This window comes from Neolamprologus brichardi, chromosome 10, assembly GCF_056152115.1.
Source record: "Neolamprologus brichardi isolate AB-2024 chromosome 10, ASM5615211v1, whole genome shotgun sequence".
NCBI lineage: Eukaryota > Metazoa > Chordata > Actinopteri > Cichliformes > Cichlidae > Neolamprologus > Neolamprologus brichardi.
Window position 1 is genome coordinate 15,387,682 of NC_142113.1, and position 14,932 is coordinate 15,402,613.

Genomic DNA, 14,932 nt, shown 5'->3' on the forward strand with positions numbered 1-14,932 from the left:
TTTAATGTTTCCTTAATCAGCACAGTAATTTTTAACTCTTTGTGTGTTATGTTTACTCACAGTTTTGATGCTTGCTTCTTCGACTTGATCCACCATCGCTCTGCTGTTTTCTCCTCATGCTTCTCCTTCATGCGTCCTGTCCTCAAATATAATCCAACCTGCCTCCTTGTTTCCTCCTTGACTTGTATTAGCAAAATTTCCAGTTAAATTAAGAGAAATCCAGAAAAGTTTTCCTGCTTCAAAAGCTCTTCCAGTTGCCTGTCTTCTTGTCCTCCTTTAAATGTGCATTTTTCTACATTTGTATTTATTTGACTTCATATTGCCATGACAACATAGCACAGAGCATCATGGTAGATTAAGGCAGGTGGTTCTCTCCTGTGCAGAAATGCTGGTGTTCCATAGTGATGTAAAAGTATGTTAATAATCTTTAAACAGACACTCACTGATCCTGTAAGAGCAGGAATTTAACTGCAAACCGTCACAGTCCCCATCAGCATAGCTGGACTGGCCATCGGGCATACCGGGCATTTGGCCGGTGGCCCGATGGTAATTTTTTGTTTTAAATAGGCCGATGTTTTGTTGTTGTTGTCTTTTTTTCGTAACCGTGTAGACAGTGAAAGGTGGGGATTGGACAGATGCTGGCAGACGTGTAAAAATAACTCAATTGTTTGGTAGTGGCTATGGTGGAGCTTTCACAGATTCAGTAAAATTAGCAAGTGGTGGAGGTCAGCAGGTGGATGGGGGAAAGGGGAGGCGGAGGTGGAGAGACCCAAGGCGGCTGCCAGTCCGACTGTCAGGTGAAATGAGCTTCAGGTAAGAAGTTATGACCTGCAGTCTATCTGGGTCAGATATAAACCAAGTTTTGGTGTAGTTTATTTTCGTTGTGCTAACTTTTTACAGTCAGTTACAATAACTTGTACTGTGTACTAGCTAGCATGACAGAGTTTCTATACAGTTGGGTGGGTGCTATGATGTTACTGGTGAACTTTATTTTATTCATATGGTGAGTTAGTAGAGTTGCCTACCATCCTGTAAAAAACGTAATCCTCTGGTATTCAGAGTTAATATTAAGCATTTCGCATTGAGCTGAAAATAAATGGGATTTGTCCCGTACTTCAGCTACAATAAAAAAAAGACAAAAAGCTGGAGTTATTCTGTGTCTTTACGCTGTCAGCTTCTTCTCTCATTCTCCCCCCTCCCTCTCCTGCTGCTACTTCAATCGTGAAACTGATCAACGATCAGCTGATCGGCGTTTCTGCCGCCTCTCTCCTGTCTCTCTTGCTTGTTTATCTCCCGCTTTGCGCCAGAAAGAGGAAACTAGTGGAGGTCGGGTTAAACAGCAGCAGCGCCTTTAAACTTGATAAGCTGTTGTTAGAATTTATTTAATATTACTTTCTAGTATCAGCTGATGTTTGTTGGAGCCGTAAAAGCTGCTGGTCATGATATCGGTTTGGTTATCTGGTGAGAGGGAAACATGAAGAAGAAACCAGGAGATGTCCTTACTGAATCATCAGAGCTGAACAGGTGATGGAGAAACAGGTTTACCTTTTAGGTGACATGAATGGGTTGAAGGAAAGCTATGAACTGTTTCTGAGAGACAACTTACACCAGGATCCTTTTCTATGTAGCTGACAGCTGGTAACTGTGCAGGGGTGGGTCTAGCAAAGTTTTGCCATGGGGCCAGGTAGAGCATTAAAGGGAAAGGGGGGCACAAAGAAATACTTTTCTTTCTTATTCTCATTTAAATTTTCTAGCTTTTAACAAATAATTATCCAAATCTTACAACCAAAGTTTTCATCTGATGTCAAATTTATAGAAATCCATTATTGTACATATTAGTTTTTTTCAGGGTCCCAACATAATTTCTTCAGAAGAAAGTACTGTACATGATGCCAGTATTTTCCCACATTTTCTAGATACTGTACTAGTACTTTGTGTAAAATGCCATCAAAAAGTCAGTTAAGTTTTATTCGTTCTCACCTGTCTTTCTGTCTCCTTTCACTTTTAAAAGGTTGCCATGTTAGAAAACATATTTTGCCCTGCCATGCTGTTTATTGATGTGGTAAATAAATAGTGTATGAAAATTATCACTAAATCTTATTATTTTTAATATTCAGTAATGGTCATGTCTTACCTCTAGTCTGCTCTGTCTTAATTTCAGGTTTCCACCATATGTTGTAGATAGTTCAGGAAGTTAACTCAACCAAGCAGTCTTTGGGTTTCGGCTAAGTACTGTTTAGAATACCAGAATAGGGAGCCTCCAGCCTCCAGTCCCTCCTGCTCAGACTATGAAAACTTCCAGATGGTTCCCACTCTGGAGACCTCCTACCTTGCGTGGGCTGCAAAGAACGAGTTCCTCAACTTGGTGCCTGATATTGAAGAAATGCGACCAGGGTGAGTAATGCCATATTAACCTAAATACTGTCACTAAGACATGTGTCTCACAGACCAAATGTAAGTCGACACTCATGTTCTCTAGTTCAAGCAGAAATGATGTGGATTGATTCAAATTCCTGAGCCTGGATGATTTCAGCTGGAAACAAACCAACTCTGCTTCTTCCTCAGAAAAACAAGCGCTCTCTTAAAAAATAAATAAATGAATAAAATCACTTCTTTTCAGATCTGTTGTGTCCAAGAAGGGTTTTCCAAGCTTTATGGAGCCTCGCTCTAACTCATGGGTGAAGCATTTTGTGGTTGTTCGCCGGCCCTACGTCTTCATCTACAACAGCAACCAGGACCCCGTGGAGCGAGGCGTCCTCAACCTCTCCACAGCACAGGTGGAATACAGCGAAGACCAGCAGGCCATGCTTATGGTTTGAGGCAGGATAGAGAAAGGCTGGATGTAACACGCTTGTCTTTAATGAGAATTCATTCAAAATGTTTTGGTGCACGTTGGCCAGTTTTGGACACATTGATTGATGAAATGGCAAATGGACTGGGATTTATCATTTGAATGAACATAAATATAATGTGATGTTTTCTTTTCAGACGCCCAACACATTTGCAGTCTGCGCAAAACATGGAGGCATCCTCCTGCAGGCCAACAACGAGAATGACATGAACGACTGGCTGTACGCCTTTAATCCTCTGCTAGCAGGAACAATAAGGTACACACACACAGACACACACGCACCTCTCACACCACAGTCAAACGTACAGCTTCTGCACCCTTCAAAAACATTCCCTTCTCCTCACAACGTAAAACTCTCCCCACAGATCTAAGTTGGCGAGGAAGAACTGAGCGGGCGGAGCGGTACGCGGGAAAACCACCGCTTCCATCCTTTATGAAAAGCCTTTGAAAATACCGAAAATACCAAGTGTTAAAACGTATTAATCATTGTGATTCTTGATGGTTTTCTCTTGTAAGTAGACTTGTGGCTTAAGTCTCTTTTCATGCGACTCAAACGTTTAAGTTCCACAGAACTTTTGCCTCCCCGCTTCCCTCCAGCAACCCCGCTGCCAACTTAGCTTTCCTCCTCTCTATTCCCTCCCTTCAGCTTTTTGTGTTTTTGTTTCGATGACAATGTTTGGGTCTAATTTTGTTCCGCTTGGTTGTCATTCCCAAACTCCCCTAACTAAGTAGCATGTTGTAGTAGTCTACTTGTGTGTGCACGACTCTTTAGAAACTTTCGGTTTGCCAATTATCTGTACAAAAAAATGTCTCTATCAGTTTTATTTGTCTCCTGAAATGAGTTTCATTTTATTTTGGGGGTTTTTGCTGTTGGTTTTTTATTAAATTAACATGCTTGAATGATACCTGCAGCAGTCCTCAGGAGAAGACCAGGTTTGCTCAGTTTCAAACGAAAAACAAAAATGAACCAAATCAACCAGCTTACATTAGAAACCATGAAGGAAAAATCTACAGATATCTCCAAGTGACGTGTTAGTTTACGCTCTGCTACCTAAACTATAGCTGCTAATAGATTTATAGGGTATTTTTCTTCTCGCAGTGAATTTGCATCAGGCTGAACCGTCTCTGAAACAAAAACTCAAAGTGGGAATGAAATTTGACAGGAGGGCCACGCCCAATTTCCTCTGTCATCCACGTCATACTTAGATCCTCCTCAATCTGTGTACATACGCCGCCTCTAAACCCCCGATAGTGCCAGTGTCAGTTAGTGAGTCAGTAAAATACTGACTCACTAACAGGGTTACAAGGAGATGAGGAGGAGGACTAGGAGGATGAAAACGAACTAAGGAGAGAACTTGATTTGTACATGCAGTCTGTTCTGGGATGAGTGTGGTAGTTAACCCTCGTTTAACACATCCCTCTCTGCTCCTCTAGCTCGCTCTATCTCACTGAGAATCAGAAAGCCTTGACATTTACTGCTATTAACTTTACACTCTTGTTGTAAAGACGCAAAGAAAACACAGTGAAAAGGTTAGAAGGACGTAAGGAAAAAGAATGAATGAATGGTTTAATAGAAGGAAAGAAGTTAAAGGGACTACATATTCAAAGGTCTTATTTCTGATACTACCCCATGAAAATATTTGCTATTTTAGTGTGAACTAAGAGAGGGTTTGAATGTAAGACAGAGGAGACCTAAAATGTAACCCCCTGCACCTCGACTGAGGAGGTGAGTTACATTAGTGCTTCCTCTTTATTAGAAAGCGGTTTAAGTGAATTAGAAGTCTGTTGTTTTTTTGGAGGAGATCTACTCATTAGTCATGCTAGACATCCATCTGAACTCTATCAAAATAAAGGTGTATTTTAACTCATTTTTATTTTTTCTAATATCAGAGGTCTAGGACTATACAAAGTAGCTGGTGAGATCTAAAACGACAGCAGACTTATTGTGTCTTTCTTTACCTCATCACTTTTTTCTGTGTGTGTTTTTCTGTTGATGCCTTTCAAACAAAACTAGCCATGATATTTTCCACCTTCCCCCTCTGACAATTAATATCAGTTAACCAAGCCCCCTTTCAGATTTGTTCACCAAAAGAAAAGAAAAAAAACCCCGTCATTAACGCTGTTTATTATTTGTCAGACCGGTTTTATTTTCATACTTTGTAAATATCTATGTTGTATGGAGCTTGAACTAAAATGTAAATATGTTTACTGTATTTGTAATAATTATAATCCATTCGCTGTACAGCATAGATGTGTCATGCAGATATCCTAATTCTGTGTATGGTAATCTTGCACCATTGAACTGTTAGTGAATGAGGCAACAATAAAAGTGGGAAACGTGCATTAGCAGATCAAGTGCTGCCTGCTTATTTCCTGCTTTATGTGAGCTTCTGCTGTAGTTTATTATGTGCTTTAGTCCCAAGAAACCACCCTTTTACTGTGGCGCACAATAAGATCTTCTGATGTTTGGTGTCATCTTCCTGTGATCTCCTGTGAACAGGTGGATTCATTCATTTCAAGTTTATGTATGTAGCACCAAATCACAGCAGGGGCTGAACACTGTAAAGACTCTAGAATAATTATGGAGGCACAACATTTAAAGTTCCCATCCTTCCATCCCACAGACCTAAAAGTTAGTTATATGATAAACGTCCTCATATGGAGACAGTTTTTTTAATAGGCCAAAACAAGTCATTGTTTACAAAAATGTACATTTTATTGGACAAAATGAGGTAAACAGTGAAGAAAAGTATGAGAAAACGGAGCATAGGATCTCCGGAGACTGTGGCAACTAGAATTATTGTATACGTGTGTGTATTAAGGACTGAAACAGACAAAGAATGAATCAGACAATGAAGCAATGTCCTTTTTAAATATTTATTTATAAACAGGATAAAACCATTCAAGTATTGAGTCATGAATAAAACATCAACCTCTGATCTGCTAATTGGGAAACAGAGGATGTCAGTGTATTTTTCAGTGCTAGTCCAAATTGAGTGAGATGACTTTACATTTGAATAGATTCGATTACAAGTTATATTTGGTTTTAATTGAATGAGTTCAATTTGATTTAAATCAAGCCAATTCACAACATATAAACTTGAAATATATGATAAGATAAAGGTTGTGCAATAATACAGAGAAAGCCCCAACAATCAAATGACCCCCTATGAGCAAGAACTTGGCAACAGTGGGAAGGAAAAACTCCATTTTCGGCAGAACCAGAATCAGGGAGGGGCCATCTGCCTCCACCGGTTGGGGTAAGAAAATGAAACTAAACTATAGGGAGACAAAGAGGAAAGATGTTCATGATATATATGAAACTTTCCGCTAGCCTTGACTAAAATATTGTTTTTGACAGGAAAGTATTGTTTCATTCATTCATGTTTATTCCACGAGGTGGACAGCAGGAATAAAACAAACCAGATACTAAGAAATAAAGTATACAATGAAATTTTCTCGATATGCTAAAATTCCCACTGAGACTGGATAAGATTATTCTAAAACTGGTCAAAATACAATTCTCTTCATGCACAGAAATCTCACCCAGTCCCACAACCCAGGACGAATATTCCTTGTGTGTTCTTGAACTGGACAGAAATCCCTCTTGCTGAGCAGGGTCCACGCCAGCCTCGTGTCAGGCAGACGAGGAGCCTCCTGTCCCAGTCTCATCCGTCCACTGGGCCCATCACATCCCAGCCCAGTTCGCATTCTGCATTGGAGTCCGTCGCTCGATACCACCGCGGCTCCCCTCACGTCATCACCTGTAAGTAAAAACAAATAGGAGCCAGAACCATCATCCCGGAAGCTGCCCTGGCTTATAGCCATGGCGACCCTCTCCCAACACGGCTGCACCCAGTGAACAACAGTGAGACGCTACTGACAAATGCAGGAAGTGGTATACATCTGCCCTGATGTCAATCACACACGTTGTCTCCTACTGTCGCCGTTCCTGCTGTCGGGACTGGGTCACCACATCACGCTGACCGGTCTCCAGAAAAGGCGTCGCACCCCCCACGATCACGCAGTGGCTCCCTCTTTTCCACCTGGCCTTCATGCGTTCCTCTTCCAATCAAGGGCCTCTCTCCTTCCAGTGCTCAGCTTGCTTCCTTTTAATACGACCTTTAAACAGCTGAAAGGACACCTCTGGACACACCCATGCCTCAACATGTGATCACTATCAGCTAATTTTCCCCATGGCCAGCTAATCCACAGTGGATTAAAACAACGTAAAATGACACACTAAAAACATGCAATGCAAACAGAATAAAATCATGCAAATAAAAACTACACTCACAAATAGATACTAAAATCAGAAGAAAACCAAGATAAACGATGAATACAAAATTTCTACTGTGTGCAACTCTTTCAGTCTTTGAATATTTTTCATTTCTTACAATCAGAATTCTCCAATAGATTTGTAGAAGAAAATTATTTTCTTTCAGGCATCACCAACTGAACCTGTTATGTTAACGTCTCAAGCTTCAGCCTAACCTCATTGAATTTTGCTTAGCAAAGTACTTTTCAACTCTAATAATTAGTAAGATTATATTTCTTATCATCTGTTGGTCGTCTGACCTGATAAACTTCAATGAACATTATGACACAGGAGTGATTGTCTCTAAAAATGGGCTCCTGCACGCTTGCAGACATTTTTCCATCACAACTTATTTATGATGAATGATTTGATAAAAAGCTGTGAAACATTACTGATAAACTGCATGTGATGTTACATTAAAGCCAGTTTTCTATTAAAATCGGGGACTTTTCTAACTCACCTCTGACCTTTGAGCAGTAGTGTGTACTGTATGCTTGTATGAAACTGTATCTGACGTGGATTTTATCACCAGTTTCAAATAAGAATTTTCTTTAAAGTCTGTCTTTCAATACAAATGAAGTTAAACTTTATCAAGGCTGATGGTAAACTGTCCCTAACAAGTCCACTTTATTGCGTGCTCATTGACTTTCTCCTATCAGAGCTGTTTAACAAGCCCACTTTATACATGCTTATTAATCTATCACGCTTATCAGTGGCTCATGGTTGCTTAAAGCCTATGTCTGAACTTGACCACAGAGGCAGAGCATCATTCAATCTTGGCAGCAGCTCCAGGATGACAAACTCCACTTTCTCTGCATCAAGACAGCTCATAACTTTTTAACAGTCTCTCCTGATAGTCTCATATCATCTGCTCTAATAAATAACGGTACACCATCATTACAATGTAGACTACAGCTCAAAAGTCTGAGGTGAATTAGAAATGTCTTGTTTTCAGAATAGACTCAAATTTGGTTTCAGATTGAATCACAGCAATTTATCAAAATAATCATATAAATGCTTAATATTAACACTGATCACAAATCATGAATGATTTTTAATAGAATATCTACAGAGGTGTTCAGAGACCCATTTTCAGCAATAATCCCTCCTGTGTTCAGTGGTACATTGTCTTATCTAATGCAAGCTTAACACATTCAAGCCTAACTTATCACTCAAAACAGCTTTTTAAAGATTTTTGCACAAACTGAAACTATTGTGGTGATTAAAGAAACAATAAATGTGTCTGGATCATCCCAGTGTTTGTTTTTAACCTCATGAAACCAAGTTTCCATTTTCCTCTAAAGGGGCTGCAACACCCAGCTGCACAAAACCTTCACTTTTTTTAACAGTTTCACTCTTTGAATATTTTTCATTTCTTACAATCAAAATTCTCCAATAGATTTGTAGAAGAAAATTATTTTCTTTCATGCGTCACCAACTGAACCTGTCATGTTAACGTCTCAAGCTCCAGCCTAACCTCATTGAATTTTGCTTAGCAAAGTACTTTTCAACTCTTAGAATTAGTAAGATTATATTTCTTATCATCTGTTGGTCGTCTGACCTGATAAACTTCAATGAACATTATGACACAGGAGTGATTGTCTCTAAAAATGGGCTCCTGCACGCTTGCAGACATTTTTCCATCACAACTTATTTATGATGAATGATTTGATCAAAGCTGTGAAACATTACTGATAAACTGCATGTGATGTTACATTAAAGCCAATTTTCTATTAAAATCGGGGACTTTTCTAACTGACCTCTGACCTTTGAGCAGTAGTGTGTACTGTATGCTTGTATGTAACTGTATCTGACCTGGATTTCATCACGAGTTTCAAATAAGAATCTTCTTTAAAGTCTGTCTTTCAATACAAAATGAAGTTAAACTTTATCAAGGCTGATGGTAAACTGTCCCTAACAAGTCCACTTTATTGCGTGCTCATTGACTTTCTCCTATCAGAGCTGTTTAACAAGCCCACTTTATACATGCTTATTAATCTATCACGCTTATCAGTGGCTCATGGTTGCTTAAAGCCTATGTCTGAACTTGACCACAGAGGCAGAGCATCATTCAATCTTGGCAGCAGCTCCAGGATGACAAACTCCACTTTCTCTGCATCAAGACAGCTCATAACTTTTTAACAGTCTCTCCTGATAGTCTCATATCATCTGCTCTAATAAATAACGGTACACTATCATTACAATGTAGACTACAGCTCAAAAGTCTGAGGTGAATTAGAAATGTCTTGTTTTCAGAATAGACTCAAATTTGGTTTCAGATTGAATCACAGCAATTTATCAAAATAATCATATAAATGCTTAATATTAACACTGATCACAAATCATGAATGATTTTTAATAGAATATCTACAGAGGTGTTCAGAGACCCATTTTCAGCAATAATCCCTCCTGTGTTCAGTGGTACATTGTCTTATCTAATGCAAGCTTAACACATTAAAGCCTAACTTATCACTCAAAACAGCTTTTTAAGAGATTTTTGCACAAACTGAAACTATTGTGGTGATTAAAGAAACAATAAATGTGTCTGGATCATCCCAGTGTTTGTTTTTAACCTCATGAAACCAAGTTGACATTTTCCTCTAAAGGGGCTGCAACACCCAGCTGCACAAAACCTTCACTTTTTTTAACAGTTTCACTCTTTGAATATTTTTCATTTCTTACAATCAGAATTCTCCAATAGATTTGGAGAAGAAATTTATTTTCTTTCAGGTATCAAAAACTGAACCTGTTATGTTAACGTCTCGAGCTCCAGCCTAACCTCATTGAATTTTGCTTAGCAAAGTACTTTTCAACTCTAATAATTAGTAAGATTATATTTCTTATCATCTGTTGGTCGTCTGACCTGATAAACTTCAATGAACATTATGACACAGGAGTGATTGTCTCTAAAAATGGGCTCCTGCACGCTTGCAGACATTTTTCCATCACAACTTATTTATGATGAATGATTTGATTAAAGCTGTGAAACATTACTGATAAACTTCATGTGATGTTACATTAAAGCCAATTTTCTATTAAAATCGGGGACTTTTCTAACTGATCTCTGACCTTTGAGCAGTAGTGTGTACTGTATGCTTGTATGTAACTGTATCTGACCTGGATTTTATCACCAGTTTCAAATAAGAATCTTCTTTAAAGTCTGTCTTTCAATACAAATGAAGTTAAACTTTATCAAGGCTGATGGTAAACTGTCACTAACAAGTCCACTTTATTGCGTGCTCATTGACTTTCTCCTATCAGAGCTGTTTAACAAGCCCACTTTATACATGCTTATTAATCTATCACGCTTATCAGTGGCTCATGGTTGCTTAAAGCCTATGTCTGAACTTGACCACAGAGGCAGAGCATCATTCAATCTTGGCAGCAGCTCCAGGATGACAAACTCCACTTTCTCTGCATCAAGACAGCTCATAACTTTTTAACAGTCTCTCCTGATAGTCTCATATCATCTGCTCTAATAAATAACGGTACACTATCATTACAATGTAGACTACAGCTCAAAAGTCTGAGGTGAATTAGAAATGTCTTGTTTTCAGAATAGACTTAAATTTGGTTTCAGATTGAATCACAGCAATTTTTTAAAAAATAATCATATAAATGCTTAATATTAACACTTATCACAAATCATGAATGATTTTTAATAGAATATCTACAGAGGTGTTCAGAGACCCATTTTCAGCAATAATCCCTCCTGAGTTCAGTGGTACATTGTCTTATCTAATGCAAGCTTAACACATTAAAGCCTAACTTATCACTCAAAACAGCTTTTTAAGAGATTTTTGCACAAACTGAAACTATTGTGGTGATTAAAGAAACAATAAATGTGTCTGGATCATCCCAGTGTTTGTTTTTAACCTCATGAAACCAAGTTTCCATTTTCCTCTAAAGGGGCTGCAACACCCAGCTGCACAAAACCTTCACTTTTTTTTTAACAGTTTCACTCTTTGAATATTTTTCATTTCTTACAATCAGAATTCTCCAATAGATTTGAGAAGACAATGATTTTCTTTCAGGCATCACCAACTGAACCTTTTATGTTAACGTCTCAAGCTCCAGCCTAACCTCATTGAATTTTGCTTAGCAAAGTACTTTTCAAGTCTAATAATTAGTAAGATTATATTTCTTATCATCTGTTGGTCGTCGGATCTGATAAACTTCAATGAACATTATGACACAGGAGTGATTGTCTCTAAAAATGGGCTCCTGCACGCTTGCAGACATTTTTCCATCACAACTTATGGATGATGAAGGATTTGATAAAAAGCCGTGAAACTGTTTCTGTTTCAGAATATTCCTATATTCTTACCTAAAGCTTTTTTCAAAAATTTAGACCAGCTAGTTACATCGTTTTTGTGGGGAGGGAAACATCCCAGGGTGGGGAAATCATTATTACAGAGACTGACATTTGATGTTGGTCTTGCCTTGCCTAACTTTTTATTTTACTATTGGTCCTCTCATATTCACAAATTGACCCATTGGCTTGAATCTCAAGAACTGCTGTGGTGCAAACTGGAGCGCTTGTCGTGCACTTCCTCATCCTTAGAAGCTTTATTTTTCTCTCCACTACCACTTAAGCCTTCTCATTTCACCCAAAATCCTGTGGTACAGTCTAGTCTAAGGATCTGGTCACAATTCAGGAGTCATTTTAAGTACATCTCTGCATCAGTACACATGCCCACCACACAGAACCATCTGTTTACTCCTGGCCTCATTGATGGTACCTATGTACAGTGGAAGTGTCATGGTATTAACACGTTTAAGGATTTCTATAAAGATGGCACTTTCTTAACTTTTTCAGACCTGTGTTCAGAAACAAATCTTCCGGCTGCCAATCTATTCCGTTATTTTCAGGCACGGCATTCCACTTCTGCTCTCTTCCCCTCCTACCCTCTTCTTCCAAATGTCCAACCGTGGGAGGAATTCTTATCCCTTAAACCCAATAAGAAGTCAATTATATCTTTAATATATAAACAACTTATGGATTTAAATGTCCATTCAGTTGCTAAAATTAGGGGGGCTTGGGAGCGGGAGTTAGGAGTAATTTTTTCGGATCAGCAGTGGGAGAAAGCAGTATCCAATGTCCGTTATAGTACGTCCTGCACCAGGTTACAACTTATCCAGTTCAAGGTGTTGTACAGGGTTTACTATTCAAAGTCTCGTCTGTCTGAGATTTACCCACAAGTAATGGATCAGTGTGAGAGATGTCATGCCACCCCATGTGACCTAGGCCATATGTTCTTTCTGTGCCCAAGACTCCATGGCTTCTGGAGCCAGTATTCAGTTATTCTTTCCAAGGCTCTTGGGACCCATATCTGCATGGACCCTTTTCTAGCTGTTTTTGGGCATCCAGTCAACACTGGTCAAACCGACCCTACACACTTCAAAATATTAGCCTTTACATCACTTTTGGGTAGACGTTGCATCTTACTCCTTTGGAAATCTTCAAAGCCACCTTCAGTTTCTTTTTGGTTTAGAGATGTGATGTCATTTCTTAAATTACAAAAGATAGGCCTTGTGGCGAAGGGCAAATACAGAGAATTTTATCGTATCTGGGGCCCCTTCGTAAACTATTGCAAGTCATTAAACCCTCTACCAGCTGATTATTATCATATCTCTCACCCCCCACCCCCTTTTTTTTTGTGTGTGGGTGTTTTGGGGTTTGTTGTTTGTGTTTGTTTTGGGTTTCTTCTTAGGTTTTGTTTTGTTTGTTTGTTTTTTCAATTTTATTTAAGCGTGTGTGGGTGTGCCTGTGTGTGTGTATTATCGTATCTGTTCATGTAAGAAAAACTAAAAAATATGTGAGGGGAACAGATTGCATTGTCATTGCAAACTAATGTACACTTGTCTCTCAATAAAAATATGAAAAAAAAAAAGCTGTGAAACATTACTGATGAACTTCATGTGATGCTACATTAAAGCCAATTTTCTATTAAAATCAGGGACTTTTCTAACTGACCTCTGACCTTTGAGCAGTAGTGTGTACTGTATGCTTGTATGTAACTGTATCTGACCTGGATTTTATCACCAGTTTCAAATAAGAATCTTCTTTAAAGTCTGTCTTTCAATACAAATGAAGTTAAACTTTATCAAGGCTGATGGTAAACTGTCCCTAACAAGTCCACTTTATTGCGTGCTCATTGACTTTCTCCTATCAGAGCTGTTTAACAAGCCCACTTTATACATGCTTATTAATCTATCACGCTTATCAGTGGCTCATGGTTGCTTAAAGCCTATGTCTGAACTTGACCACAGAGGCAGAGCATCATTCAATCTTGGCAGCAGCTCCAGGATGACAAACTCCACTTTCTCTGCATCAAGACAGCTCATAACTTTTTAACAGTCTCTCCTGATAGTCTCATATCGTCTGCTCTAATCAATAACGGTACACTATCATTACAATGTAGACTACAGCTCAAAAGTCTGAGGTGAATTAGAAATGTCTTGTTTTCAGAATAGACTCAAATTAGGTTTCAGATTGAATCACAGCAATTTTTAAAAAATAATCATATAAATGCTTAATATTAACGCTGATCACAAATCATGAATGATTTTTAATAGAATATCTACAGAGGTGTTCAGAGACCCATTTTCAGCAATAATCCCTCCTGTGTTCAGTGGTACATTGTCTTATCTAATGCAAGCTTAACACATTAAAGCCTAACTTATCACTCAAAACAGCTTTTGAAAGATTTTTGCACAAACTGAAACTTTTGTGGTGATTAAAGAAACAATAAATGTGTCTGGATCATCCCAGTGTTTGTTTTTCACCTCATGAAACCAAGTTTCCATTTTCCTCTAAAGGGGCTGCAACACCCAGCTGCACAAAACCTTCACTTTTTTTAACAGTTTCACTCTTTGAATATTTTTCATTTCTTACAATCAGAATTCTCCAATAGATTTGTAGAAGAAAATTATTTTCTTTCAGGCATCACCAACTGAACCTGTTATGTTAACGTCTCAAACTCCAGCCTAACCTCATTGAATTTTGCTTAGCAAAGTACTTTTCAACTCTAATAATTGGTAAGATTATATTTCTTATCATCTGTTGGTCGTCTGACCTGATAAACTTCAATGAACATTATGTCACAGGAGTGATTGTCTCTAAAAATGGGCTCCTGCACGCTTGCAGACATTTTTCCATCACAACTTATGGATGATGAAGGATTTGATAAAAAGCTGTGAAACATTACTGATAAACTTCATGTGATGTTACATTAAAGCCAATTTTCTATTAAAATCAGGGACTTTTAGAACTGACCTCTGACCTTTGAGCAGTAGTGTGTACTGTATGCTTGTATGTAACTGTATCTGACCTGGATTTTATCACCAGTTTCAAATAAGAATCTTCTTTAAAGTCTGTCTTTCAATACAAATGAAGTTAAACTTTATCAAGGCTGATGGTAAACTGTCCCTAACAAGTCCACTTTATTGCGTGCTCATTGACTTTCTCCTATCAGAGCTGTTTAACAAGCCCACTTTATACATGCTTATTAATTTATCACGCTTATCAGTGGCTCATGGTTGCTTAAAGCCTATGTCTGAACTTGACCACAGAGGCAGAGCATCATTCAATCTTGGCAGCAGCTCCAGGATGACAAACTCCACTTTCTCTGCATCAAGACAGCTCATAACTTTTTAACAGTCTCTCCTGAAAGTCTCATATCATCTGCTCTAATAAATAACGGTACACTATCATTACAATGTAGACTACAGCTCAAAAGTCTGAGGTGAATTAGAAATGT

At 38.4% G+C, this 14,932-nt stretch overlaps 1 protein-coding gene across 3 annotated transcripts; it reads left to right on the forward strand.

The window, feature by feature from the left end:
* The first annotated feature begins 244 nt into the window (after window positions 1-244).
* Window positions 245-4,078, forward strand: LOC148100887 (kinesin-like protein KIF1B). Of its 3 annotated transcripts, none has more exons than XM_087847270.1 (5): window positions 245-1,524; window positions 2,162-2,394; window positions 2,621-2,777; window positions 2,989-3,107; window positions 3,217-4,078. In XM_087847270.1, exons 2-5 carry the CDS (start codon window positions 2,303-2,305, stop codon window positions 3,239-3,241), a joined length of 393 nt encoding a protein of 130 aa, XP_087703396.1. In that variant the 5' UTR covers window positions 245-1,524; window positions 2,162-2,302; the 3' UTR covers window positions 3,242-4,078. The 3 variants fall into 3 exon arrangements, with proteins under 3 accessions (XP_087703396.1, XP_087703397.1, XP_087703395.1); XM_087847271.1 differs by having other exon boundaries at window positions 245-813; XM_087847269.1 differs by having other exon boundaries at window positions 245-2,394.
* Window positions 4,079-14,932: the final 10,854 nt, after the last annotated feature.

Coding starts and splice junctions, on each gene's coding strand:
- LOC148100887 (XM_087847269.1), top strand. CDS start 2,303: ATGGTTCCCACTCTGGAGACCTCCTACCTTGCGTGGGCTGCAAAGAAC. Junction 2,395..2,620: donor ATTGAAGAAATGCGACCAGG/GTGAGTAATGCC, acceptor ACTTCTTTTCAG/ATCTGTTGTGTCCAAGAAGG. Junction 2,778..2,988: donor TCAACCTCTCCACAGCACAG/GTGGAATACAGC, acceptor TTTTCTTTTCAG/ACGCCCAACACATTTGCAGT.